The sequence below is a fragment of the Stenella coeruleoalba genome (genome assembly GCF_951394435.1).
Source record: "Stenella coeruleoalba genome assembly, chromosome: 19".
Lineage (NCBI taxonomy): Eukaryota > Metazoa > Chordata > Mammalia > Artiodactyla > Delphinidae > Stenella > Stenella coeruleoalba.
Window position 1 is genome coordinate 46,589,412 of NC_137165.1, and position 11,608 is coordinate 46,601,019.

The 11,608-nt window shown below is 52.4% G+C and overlaps 2 protein-coding genes across 2 annotated transcripts; one reads left to right on the top strand and one right to left on the bottom strand.

Annotated features, from left to right (window-relative positions):
* Positions 1-6: 6 nt before the first annotated feature.
* FTSJ3 (FtsJ RNA 2'-O-methyltransferase 3) lies at positions 7-6,690 on the bottom strand (the record flags this gene model as incomplete). The annotated part of the gene is made up of 19 exons (XM_079905194.1): positions 6,449-6,690; positions 6,174-6,279; positions 5,334-5,380; positions 5,132-5,211; positions 4,617-4,716; positions 4,330-4,524; positions 4,134-4,249; positions 3,913-4,017; positions 3,725-3,825; positions 3,411-3,491; positions 3,182-3,319; positions 2,910-3,045; positions 1,573-1,754; positions 1,299-1,419; positions 953-1,218; positions 585-676; positions 393-492; positions 118-301; positions 7-24 (listed from the first exon to the last, which is right to left on the bottom strand). Coding segments are annotated over exons 1-19 (2,235 nt in total), but the record flags the coding sequence as incomplete, so codon positions are not given.
* A 207-nt stretch (positions 6,691-6,897) lies between these two features.
* PSMC5 (proteasome 26S subunit, ATPase 5) lies at positions 6,898-11,600 on the top strand. Its single transcript, XM_079905200.1, has 12 exons — positions 6,898-7,090; positions 7,626-7,697; positions 9,092-9,161; positions 9,442-9,539; positions 9,718-9,774; positions 9,854-10,084; positions 10,373-10,499; positions 10,585-10,775; positions 10,876-10,974; positions 11,055-11,165; positions 11,258-11,344; positions 11,452-11,600. The coding sequence occupies exons 1-12, from the start codon at positions 7,067-7,069 to the stop codon at positions 11,503-11,505; spliced, it is 1,221 nt and encodes a 406-aa protein (XP_079761326.1). The 5' UTR covers positions 6,898-7,066; the 3' UTR covers positions 11,506-11,600.
* The last annotated feature ends 8 nt before the right edge of the window (positions 11,601-11,608 follow it).

The window sequence follows — 11,608 nt, forward strand, 5'->3', positions numbered from 1 at the left end:
GGTTTGCTCCAGCTTCTTCAGCATCTGTGGGGGGGGGTGGGGGAACCTCGGTCAGGTTGACCTCTTTTCCTACCCCTGCCCCACCCACCCAGAATCTCAGGCAGCCCCACTGCTTACCCTCCGTTTCTTCCTGGCCTTGGCCTCAGCCACTTTCTTGATGGGACGTGCATTGATTTCCCGCCAGCGTTTCCGGTAATGCTCCACCTCTTTCTTATCAATAGGCAGTTGTCGTATCCTGTGCTGCTTTTCCTCCTGCACAAACCAGTCTGGAAGCTCCCCCTCATCCTCATTAAATGTGTACCTTGGTGGAGAGGACACCAATCTAGGCTTTCAAAGAAATCATTCCTCCCCTCTTCCTCGCCCCACCCCTTCTCGGACCTTCTGCCCCCTACCGGCTGAAGGAGTCATCTATGAGGTCCCTCTTGGCTTTTTTGGAAGAAGCAATAATAGCACCTAGAGCAAGGCCTTCAGGGTCCAGTATCCGATGTTTCACTAGAGAGGGAAGAAGGAAGGAAGTCAAAGCTCAGTCCCCAACACTGACCCCTCCATGTTGCCTCCCATTCTAGTAGGTGCAGAGCTCTCGCCTGGGTCCTTGATAGGCACGACCTCAAACCCGACATCATCATCATCTGACTTAGGCCCACGGCTTCGCTTCTTCCTGCCGCGTGGTTTCCAGCTGTGGGAGGGAGGAGGACCGTGCACGCATGTCTCACCGTTAGCCACACCACTCGGGCCCACTCCTACTCACCTCACCCCTGGTTCTTAGTTAAAAATGCTTGGGGAACTTCCAGAAATCTTGCCACCCAGGCTGTACTGCAGACCACTCAAGTTAGAATCATCAGCATTTAAAGTTCTCCATCTGCAGTCAGAGCTGCAAACTCCCAATTACAGAGTACTGGTTACAATCACTGCTTCCTCTTCAGCTCTTCTCCCATCAGCTGCAACCACTCACCTCTCTTCACCCTCACTGCTACTGCTGTCACTGTCAGAACTGTCATCTCTCTCTTCCCCGCCAGGGCCAGTGGCAGCCTCTGTCCCTGAAGGAGCCTCTGCCCTCTCAGGGGCCTCATCCTGGCACGGGGGAGGTTTGTTCTCCATCTTCACACCGGAAGGCGGTGGTGGCAGCTGCTGCCCCTTGTGACGGCTCTCGTACAACAGCTGGGCCTGACGGATCTCCAGGGCCTCGTCGGCATCATCCCCAATCCCGCTGAAGCCATCCTGTGATGGGGAAATCGTCAGGCACCCTTTGCCCAGGGAATGCCAGTCCCTGTCTGTCTTGGCCACCAGCCTCTGCTCACCTTTGAGAACCACAGGCTGGCCTGTTCTTCCTGCAGTAGTGCCTTTTCCTCCAATGGTACCAGCAATGGATTCTCTTCTTCCTCCTCCTCTTTACCATCTTGCACTTCAGCAAACCGTACACTGTACACCCAAGGAAAGTGGGTGGATGGTCAGTGCCCTGGAGGGCTTGCTGCTGCCCACACTCCAACTGGCAAGCCCTGCCACCAGCTCTGCTTCGGACTTGAGCTGAGGGTGCCCTGCAGACACCTCCCCACACCCCTCCCCCCTCCTTACCACTTTTGGTCCTTTAGACTCTGAGGTTCTCTGACTCCTGCCAGCTCCTCTGGATCCAGGTCACTATCCAGAGATGTATCATCCTCCTCCTCAACATCTGATATGTAGATGTCATCTCTTGGCAGATCAGACAAAAACGTGTCTGCAGCACTCATGTCCCCCTGTGTTACCTCCTCTAACAACTGAGGTTTGACAGAGAAACAGAGATCAAGGGCACTGACAAGGTACATACTGCTTTTTTCCTTCATATTCATCACCTTAGTTTATCCTCAGCAACGCTAGAAAACACACTGTGTCAAGTACATAATATCTTCTTTTACAGACAGGGAAGTGATGGGATTAACCATTTAAAACATCCCACTCTAGGCCATATCATTCAGCTGTGTCTTCTTCAGTGGTAGCAGAAACAGGTTTATGGAAAAGTACCCCACGGTCTAATTAGCGTCGGATTTTAAAATGTTCTAAAACACTGCTTTTTAAAAAATTACTTTCAGAAGGCACCTTATCACCAGCGAATAACATCTACAACTCTTGTTTCCACTGAATAAAGAAGCCCATGCCGTATACATCTAACAGGAAGCACTGTTTCACTAATAATGTCAACTCCAAGATCTGTTTTCCTCGTGGCAACTATAGCTATTTCTTGAATCACATACCAGGAATTACACCATCTTTTTTTTATTCCTTCCAAAAACGCTAGTAGGTAGGTCTATCATTTTCTTTTACAGATAAGGAAACTGAGACAGAGAGCACGTAAGTGGTAGTCTGCTCCAGGACCACTGTGCTCTACTGCCCCCTCAACAATACGAGCTGGTTACTACCTTCCCACACGAGAGCCACGAAAGCTCATTGTTTGTGATGCTGCTTTTACCAGGAAAAGCAGACTCTGGTATTCGGCAGAAAGCACCATCCCGCAGCCGGGTGCAGCAAGGTGCTAACTTGGTCTCAGTCAACTGAAGAACGCTGTGCCCCTCTTGAGGGAGACCCTCCCTCACACGTGCTCGTAACCCAGGCACCCTGGCTGCATCGCCTATAACCTGAGCTTCCTGCAACGAGGGCCTCTTGGTTCTGATATTCTAGTTCTACAGGATAAATCTACGCCACACTCACAAATCTTCCTACTTTCATTATTTTAGGGGTGTGTTCTTTCCCGGCCTTTGAGACACAAGGCTCTTGTTTTTTTCCCAATCTCCCCATATCACGTCATTTACGGGTGAAGACAGCAACCATGAGCCATGATCTTTCAGCACACTTACCAAAAAGACATCCGACGCCCCAACTCCAAATACCCAAACAGATCCTCCTGTCCCCTCAGTGGGCCCCAAACCCCGCCTCACCTGGTGACCCCGGATGGTGCGCAGGGAGAACATGCCAGTCTCCCCCTCGTCTGCGATGGAAACCCCGGGAAGATCCATCTTCAGCTCCACACGTTCCCGCTGCTTCCTCTGCTCACGCAGCAGCTTCTTTTTCTTCCTGAGGGTATGGTTTGAGGAATTAAAGCTGCCCAGCTCTGAAGATCCCCATCCGTGCCTTCACCCTCTCTCCCCATCTTCACCCACCGAGGGACTCTGCCTTGCGGTTCCCCAAGCTCCTCCCCAGCTCCCCTCACCTCTTTAACTCCGCCACCTCCTGGGCCTTCATCTCTGCCAGGGTCCGGTCCAGCTCCTCCTCCTCCTCCGAGGGCTGCGGCCCCATCCCAGCTGCGGACTCCTCCTCTTCACCTTCCTCTTCCTCCCCTGAGCTGAGGCTGACAGAGTAGTTGCAGGAGTCGGTTATTTTCCCAGATGCTTCCCCTCAACACCCAGTCAACAATTGCCCTGGTTTAGCTCCCTCCTCACCTGATGTCCAGTGCCTTTGCTTGTTCTTTCAGTTTCTTGGCCACATACCGCCGAAGCTTCGTTCTCCAGTTCAGTAGGGACCTGCCCCAGAGATACCATTCCTGACCTTGCTGTCTCCCTTTTGTCCTCACCTCCTCGTTTTGGGCCCATACCCCGAATTTCAAGTTTGAGCCACAGAAGTCCTAAGGTTCAGGCCCCCACCCCAAACCTCTAACACAGCAGCATCCTGTTCCCAGAGACCCAGCGTCACGTCCTTCAAGGGCTGTCCCCTGCCTTCGGGGCTCACAGCACCTATGCCCACCCCCAGTGCAAACCTGAGCTCCTTACGCCCCAGCACCCTGATATCCTGACAGCACGCCCGGATGTCCTCAGTAGTAGTTGGATGCCGTGCCAACTCTTCATCGTCTAGCGAGATCTGTTCGGGAGGAGGGAAAAGAGTCAGGGGAGGTGTTCAGGCCATGTTTCTGGGGCTCCCTCGTACCCCTCGAGTCTGGGGACTCACTTCACTGGCTTTGGAAAGGAAGTCAACAGGGTTGGCAGCTCGGAGGAAGTCGGTGACTGAAGTTCGGTGATAGAGTGTGAGGTCACCCTCAGCATAGCCTTCAGCCTTAGGAAGGGAAATAATGAATGTTGAGCAGTCCCTTCTGGGGTGTCTGTAGGATTGACCAGGCCCAACCATCCGAGTCCCAGGACCTGACGGTGGCCCCCACTCGCCAAACACACCTTTGGCTTCTTCTTAGTCACCAATTCAGTAACAGTCTTGGCCTGAACTTCAACCTCCTTGAAGGCAAATTTGGGGTCAAAGAATTTACTGTCGACCTTGTCAGGAGCCAGGAATCCTAAGGTAATAGGATATATAAGAAAGCGTGCTTTGGTAGGTGGGAGACTAAATCAAGAGAACAAGGGAAGTTATGCCCACCCTGGCAGACGACAAAGATCTCTGCAGATTCATGACGAGAGGCTTGGGGCTTGGTGGCCTGGACACGGCGGAAGAGCTGCTGGAAAATCCATAGTAAGGGCTGATAGTCACGGGAACGGAAAACCTTTGTGATGAAGCAGCCACCACGGCTCAGAAAATCACAAGCCAAACGCAGAGCCATCAGTGTCAAATGGGCTGTGGGGGGGAGACAGTTAGCTGAGGACCTCTGCAGCCTGAGAGGGCATGCCCACCTCCACCCTCAGCTCCATGCCCCCCGATCCAGGCACCTTGTGAGTAAGCATCATGGACCCAGCCAGCCCCGACATTGGGGGCCCCGTCATTGAGCACAACATCAACTTTCCAGGTTTTCAGCTCCTTCCTCAGGGCCTACAGAGGAGAGAAACCACAGCAACAGAAATACAGAAATGGCTACGAATGGAGCCCTTCATTCAGCCAGCTGTTGAGTGCCCACCACGGCCAAATCCTGTGCTATGGACAGGGGATACAACAATAGCAAAAATAACACGTTTGTTTTCATGGACCTTACAGTCTACTAGTGAATTCGCTGGAAAGGATGTCACTGAAATCTCTGCACTTCCTCCAACTCCAAAGACCTCTTTCCTGAATAAATAAAGGCTGGGCGGACACGCAATATTATGGGCCTTGTTATATAAACAACATGCAGGCACTGCTCAAGGCATGGTTAACAGGAAAAACGTGCCTTCAGGGGATCAGGGTGGGAAGAGGAATGAATGTGGATGTCTACATATAAAGGGAACAGGAAAAGAGAGATTCCTATTACCTGCCTACAGCGTTCTGTTGTGATGTCCTCCTGGAGTGTCACCACATTGGGAAGAGGCTTGATTGGAACCAGATCCACTCCTAGAAGGTATTAGGGCAGAGTATTCCAAAAGGTTGTCTCAAGCAGGGAGAAAGGAAATGCAGAACACAGGGTCTCACACTCCCACCCCCTGGAACATCCAGGAGCACCACCTGTCACTCACCCACAATAAGGCTGGATACAGGCATAAATTTGGTGGCTACCTGCAGCCTATAAAAGAGAAGTAAAGATTAAAACACCCTGGACTGTCCCTTCCCCTCCCTCAGCAATGTGATCTCTCATCCCCGGTGTTAGGGGTCCCTGCTAAGTGCAGTGGAAACGAGACAGGCTGGGACCTCGGACCCTTTGCTGCAATACTTGCACCTGGACAAAACAACTCGAGCAACAGAATACAAAGGAACTATAAGGGACTAAACATTGCATGCATACCCAGTTGGGGTGAATTATGGACAAGAAGACAAAAATTATGGACACACACAAAAAACACACCACCCCACTGTCACTTCTGAAGAGTTGGGAGCAAAAACAGGGTGTAGGCAGCAGGGCACTGCACATGCCCCCCAGCACTCAGCTCCACCAAAGGGGTGGGCAAACCACCTAAGCCGCCCCTCAGGCCGGACCCCCGGACACACCCCCACCTTCACGCTATATAAGGAACCAGCCAGCCCCCTCCTTGGGGAGCTGGCTAGCAAGGGAACCTGCTACTTGTTTTCGCTCCTCCCTGCTGCAGCAGGGGCCCCAAGAAAACCTTGCCTGAATTTCTTGTCTGGCCTCTAGTCCATTTCTATTGATTGGGGAAAACCAAGAACCCTGGTCGGTATCAGCCAATCATATCGTAAGTACACGGTCCAAATCTTTCCCCCTGCAGTTTACGTTCTGGGGAGTAGAGAAATTTGAGGTTGGTATTACTGTTTCCCTCCCACCCCAAATGCAACTCGCAATCATCCAGGGCTGGAATCCAGAACGCGTCCACAAGGAGCGTCAGGTGCCGGGTGTTACACACCATCCACCTGGTGCAGCGCACAGGTCCAGCAAGGCTCGGGCTTTCTGCAGAAATTGAAAGCGGCGATTCAGCTGGATCAGCTTGAAAGCAGAGCGGGAACGGTAACCTGGAGGCGGCGACAAAGTAAGACCCGTGAAGCGCTTTCCCAGCGGGATTTCTGCGGCCTTACGACCCACCACCCTTTCTACGGAAGAAAAACTCAATATTCGGAAAGGGGGCGAACCGGCCAAGACTGGTGGCACGCCCGCTCGCAGACGGCGCGAACCCTGACTCACCCGTCTCCTTTGCCAAGTGATAGAACTTGTCTCGCCGGCTCTTCCCGACTTTGCCCTTTTTGCCCATGGTGGGAGCGCTACTCAATATGGAGAGAAAGCAGAAATTGGGACGTCTCTTCCCGGAGCACTAGATTCCGCTCTTCGTTTCCCACTCGCCGTCACACACACACTCGGAGCCTCAGTCCACACTACTCACCACCACCCAGCACCATTTCTATCACCCGTGAAGCGGCACGTGTGGGCAGCAAACGTATTTCCGCTTCCGCTTGCGTCACTCGCGTCCCCGGCTCCAAGTTTTCCGCCATTTTGAGCGTGGCCACAAAAATTTTCTGTCCCCAGGTTTTATAAGTTGGAAGCTGGCACCAGGAGAAATGGTTACTTTAACCAAAACCGAATTTCTGGAGAGTAATATTTAGGAGTTCTGCTAACCCTTTTCAAAGCTCCTGATCTCACGTACCGCCTCCCCTCCCCTCATGGCCCCTGTTTAAGTTACCGTCTGTCCTCACACCCCGCCCATTGACCCGGAACTGTTCTCTGCCTTGGTTTTTCGGTCCCCAAGCCCCTGCTTCTGCGCCTGCGCGCCAAGGCGGCTCTGATGCCGGCCGCGGAAGAGGGAAGATGGCGCTTGACGGACCAGAGCAGGTATGGCGGCGGTGGTCGGGCGGGGACTGGGGCTGGATGCGAAACAGGTGTGATCCGAGGTGGGCAGCCGGTCGGGGCAAGAGGGTGGGGGGAGTGGGGGTGGGTGGGCCAGTCTAGACTGGGCCCTACCTGGGACCGGATCTGCTGTGTCAGCGCCTCCCCCGGCGGGTCAAGGCAGGGCCGGGAGTGGAAGACCCGGTGGAAGCCGAGTAAGTGAGAGGAGCGGTGGGAGCGGGAACCCATCCTTCCGCGAGTCGAGGGAGTCGGGGGACACGTCCTTCCTGCTGGCTCCTCCTGTAGTAATAACACCTGGGGTTTGTGTAGCGTTCCCGGGTGTGTCGTCTCTTGATCCTTCTGGAAGTCTTAAGAGGTAGGCACCGTTCTCATTCTGTTTTAGTTTAGTCACGAGAAATGGTTCCGAAGAGATGGAGTGAGGGCTTAGAACCCAAATCTTAAATCTCCGAAATCCAAGCTGGAAGTAGCTTTATCCCTTGGATGTTTAACCTGTTGGTAACTAATTACACTGTGTCTTCAGATGGAGCTGGAAGAGGGGAAGGCAGGCAGTGGACTCCGCCAGTATTATCTGTCCAAGATTGAAGAACTCCAGGTGAGAACGGACTCCAAAGGTCCAGAGGGAGCTAGAAGGGGGATGAGGGATTGATGGAACGGATTTCTGCAAATCCATATAATTCCACTGGGGGCGCAGTGGAAGAAGTAACAAGCCAACGGTATAAAGTATATGAAGTTAACAGCCTCTTGTTGCTCTCAAGTCTCATCATTTTGAAGGTAGTATTCACAGTTCATTAAACATCTTTATAAGTCAAATTTTAACGTAAAAGGTACCCCTAGCCAAAAGTCATTCTTCTTAGAAGAAGCCTGAATGAGAGGGTTTCTTATAAAAGAGAAGACATAGGATCAGAAGATGAGATTTATCAGAGGGAGGGTTGGGGCAGAGTGAGGGAAGACAGAATTGAGGAGTCTGGACAATGCTGATTCCGTAGGACTGAATGAAAAGGAACTGGACAACCCAGTGCTCTAGCCTAAACAGGGAGCAGGGACCACAGAAATAAGGAAAATAATGTCAGTTGGATGGAGGAGAGCCACAAGGAAAAATTCTGAACTCCAGGTACATTTGTAGGTATCATATTTGGTTTGTCACTTTTTTTTTAGAAGAGACTATGATATATATATATATTTTAAAATTTATTTATTTTTATTTTTGGCTGTGTTGGGTCTTCGTTGCTGCACGCGGACTCTCTCTTTGCGGCGAGTGGGGCTACTCTTCGTTACGGTGCGCGGGCTTCTCATTGCGGTGGCTTCTCTTGTTGTGGAGCACGGGCTTCAGTAGTTGTGGCTCGCAGGCCCTAGAGTGCAGGCTCAGTAGTTGTAGCGCACAGGATTAGCTGCTCCGCGGCATGTGGGATCCTCCCAGAGCAGGGCTCAAACCTGTGTCCCCTGCATTGGCAGGCGGATTCTAAACCACTGCGCCACCAAGGAAGTCTGGTTTGTCATTTTTGAAATGCATTACGTGTGCTTTCATTTGCTTCTCACGTTAGTCCTGAAAAGAGGCAGGATAGGTGATGCTTGCAGTTTGGTAACAGATCTAGATCTTTAACATAGCTTTCATTGGCTTTACCCAACTGTTAATTGCCAGCAATGGGGCTAGAACTTAGGCTTCTGACTCAGAGGTCTTCCCACTCTACCATGTTACCAGTCTGCAAGAAACTGACTATGTGAGCCAGCTGTTAATTCTTCTCCACTATGGTTTGTTATTCCTGGACCAGTATTAGACAAGCAGCCTTTTTTTCCTGTGGTTGTCCTACACTCCAGAGGGACTCTTGGAGGACAGGATAGGGTCGTTAGAATCATATTGGAGAATCTGAATGGAGAATGCAGGTGCCTTGTGCTCCTTCCTCGTTTAGCTCATATCAGCCTATGAGGGTTTCGGCCAAGATCTTAATTGCCTACTGTTTTCCACCCTTTGCTTCTTGTCCTCCACAGCTGATTGTGAATGATAAGAGCCAAAATCTCCGGAGGCTGCAGGCACAGAGGAATGAGCTTAATGCAAAAGGTGAGGGGGAAGGATGGGAAGGCTGTGTGTGGGCAGTTTGAAGTGAGTCTTTACATTGGTGCCTATTGCTTTTCCCAGTCCAAGATGATGCTCTGTTTACATGCACATCTCTCTCCTCAGCCCCATCGTAATCTCCTTAAAGACCTGAACTTTGACTTTTTTTTTTTGAGGCCTTCCCTTCAAAACTTTACAACGGTGCTTAGTTCATGCATGTTGAATCAAGTCATAGGTGGGGGACACCAAAGAATCTGGGTGGCCATTGTGTCTGTTTCGCATCTAGTTCGCCTGTTGCGGGAAGAGCTACAGCTGCTGCAGGAACAGGGCTCCTATGTGGGGGAAGTAGTCCGGGCCATGGATAAGAAGAAAGTGTTGGTTAAGGTAAAGGCAACATGACCCCAGGGACCAGCCCGTTGCCCACTGCATTCCCATACCTTTGTGTGTAGTGAGGACACTGTTCTCACGTTACTGTAAGACTCATGTGTCTTCCTGGGCGAGGTCGGTGATTTGGTGGCTGTCGGGGAGGGGGGAGGAAGGTCATGACCCGTTGTTTCTCTAGGTACATCCTGAGGGCAAGTTTGTCGTAGACGTAGATAAGAACATCGACATCAATGATGTGAGTGCAGCTGGGGAGGTGGGAGGTGGGGGGTCAGCTCTCACCACACCACTTCCTGAACCTCTCTCTCCTCACCCAGGTGACACCCAATTGCCGGGTGGCCCTCAGAAATGACAGCTACACTCTGCACAAGATCCTGCCCAACAAGGTAGACCCACTGGTGTCACTGATGATGGTGGAGAAGGTGCCAGATTCAACTTACGAGATGATTGGTGGCCTGGACAAGCAGATCAAGGAGATCAAAGAAGTGATTGAGCTGCCCGTTAAGCATCCTGAGCTCTTTGAAGCGCTGGGCATCGCGCAGCCCAAGGTGAGCAGGGCTTCTATGGGAGGACCGTGCTACTACTGTATATCTCCTGCCCCAGGCTGGATAGACTGGAGCCTGCTTACGCTGGCCCTCCCCATGCCGAGGGGCTGGGGGAGAGATGCTGCCAGGCCACCCAAGTGGTTTGGTTATAAGCTCCAGAAGGGGCCTTGACATTCATTTTTTTATCTCTAGCATCTAATACGGGATCTAGCACAGTGCACACACTCGATAAATGTTCATTGAATGAAACATGGAGGCCAGCTTTTTGCCCTGAGTCCTGTTGTTCTCTAGGGAGTGCTGCTGTACGGACCCCCAGGCACTGGGAAGACACTGTTGGCCCGGGCTGTGGCTCATCATACAGACTGTACTTTCATTCGTGTCTCTGGGTCTGAATTGGTGCAGAAATTCATCGGGGAAGGTAACTGTGGCCAGAAACAAGAAAACTATAAGGCGGCGGGGGCTGGGGGGCCCATCAGCTTAACGCCAGCTTGGCCTCTGTGCAGGGGCAAGAATGGTGAGGGAACTGTTTGTCATGGCCCGAGAACACGCTCCATCTATCATCTTCATGGACGAAATCGACTCCATCGGCTCCTCCCGGCTGGAGGGAGGCTCCGGAGGGGACAGTGAAGTCCAGCGCACGATGCTGGAGCTGCTCAACCAGCTGGATGGCTTCGAGGCCACCAAGAACATCAAGGTGCAGTGGGGTCGGCTGTGGGAGGAGCCACGGGAAGGCCCCGGGTGAGGCTGCAGCCTCAGGAAGGGCTTAGCTGACGCCACCTGCTCTGTCTACTCAGGTCATCATGGCCACTAACAGGATTGACATCCTGGACTCAGCGCTGCTCCGCCCAGGGCGCATTGACAGAAAAATTGAATTCCCACCCCCCAATGAGGAGGTTTGTGATGGGCAGCGCTGGCAGTGGCTCCGGCCGTGAGGGCAGGCCACGGGCTCAGGCTTTTCCTCTCCCATCGCTAGGCCCGGCTGGACATTTTGAAGATCCATTCTCGGAAAATGAACCTGACCCGGGGGATCAACCTGAGAAAAATTGCTGAGCTCATGCCAGGAGCATCAGGGGCTGAAGTGAAGGTAATTGGAGGGCCCAAGGAAATGGGGGCAGCAGCACGAAGCTCCAGGTTCCAGGGCACAGCCCCAGCGCCTGTCTTCCTTTCCCTGCTCAGGGCGTGTGCACTGAAGCCGGCATGTACGCACTGCGGGAGCGGCGAGTCCACGTCACCCAGGAGGACTTCGAGATGGCAGTAGCCAAGGTACAGGCCTCCGTCTTTCCGCCTTTGCTGATGGTGGCTCTGGAGCAGTGGGGATGGGGCACGTGTTCACCCAGTCTCTAACTTAAATGTTCGCTCTGTCTCTCCAGGTCATGCAAAAGGACAGTGAGAAAAACATGTCCATCAAGAAGCTGTGGAAGTGAGGCGGATGTCCTTTGTGTGGGTCCCTCAAATAAAGCTCTGCAGGACAAGACCTTGAGGACTTGAGTCTGTTAATGAGTGGCCGCACTGTTCAGTCACCAGGTC

Excerpts from the sequence above, each read along its gene's own strand:
- PSMC5 (XM_079905200.1), top strand. The coding sequence starts at position 7,067 with ATGGCGCTTGACGGACCAGAGCAG. Across the intron at positions 10,776-10,875 it reads AGGCCACCAAGAACATCAAG|GTCATCATGGCCACTAACAG; the intron begins GTGCAGTGGGGT and ends CTGTCTACTCAG. Across the intron at positions 11,345-11,451 it reads TCGAGATGGCAGTAGCCAAG|GTCATGCAAAAGGACAGTGA; the intron begins GTACAGGCCTCC and ends CTGTCTCTCCAG.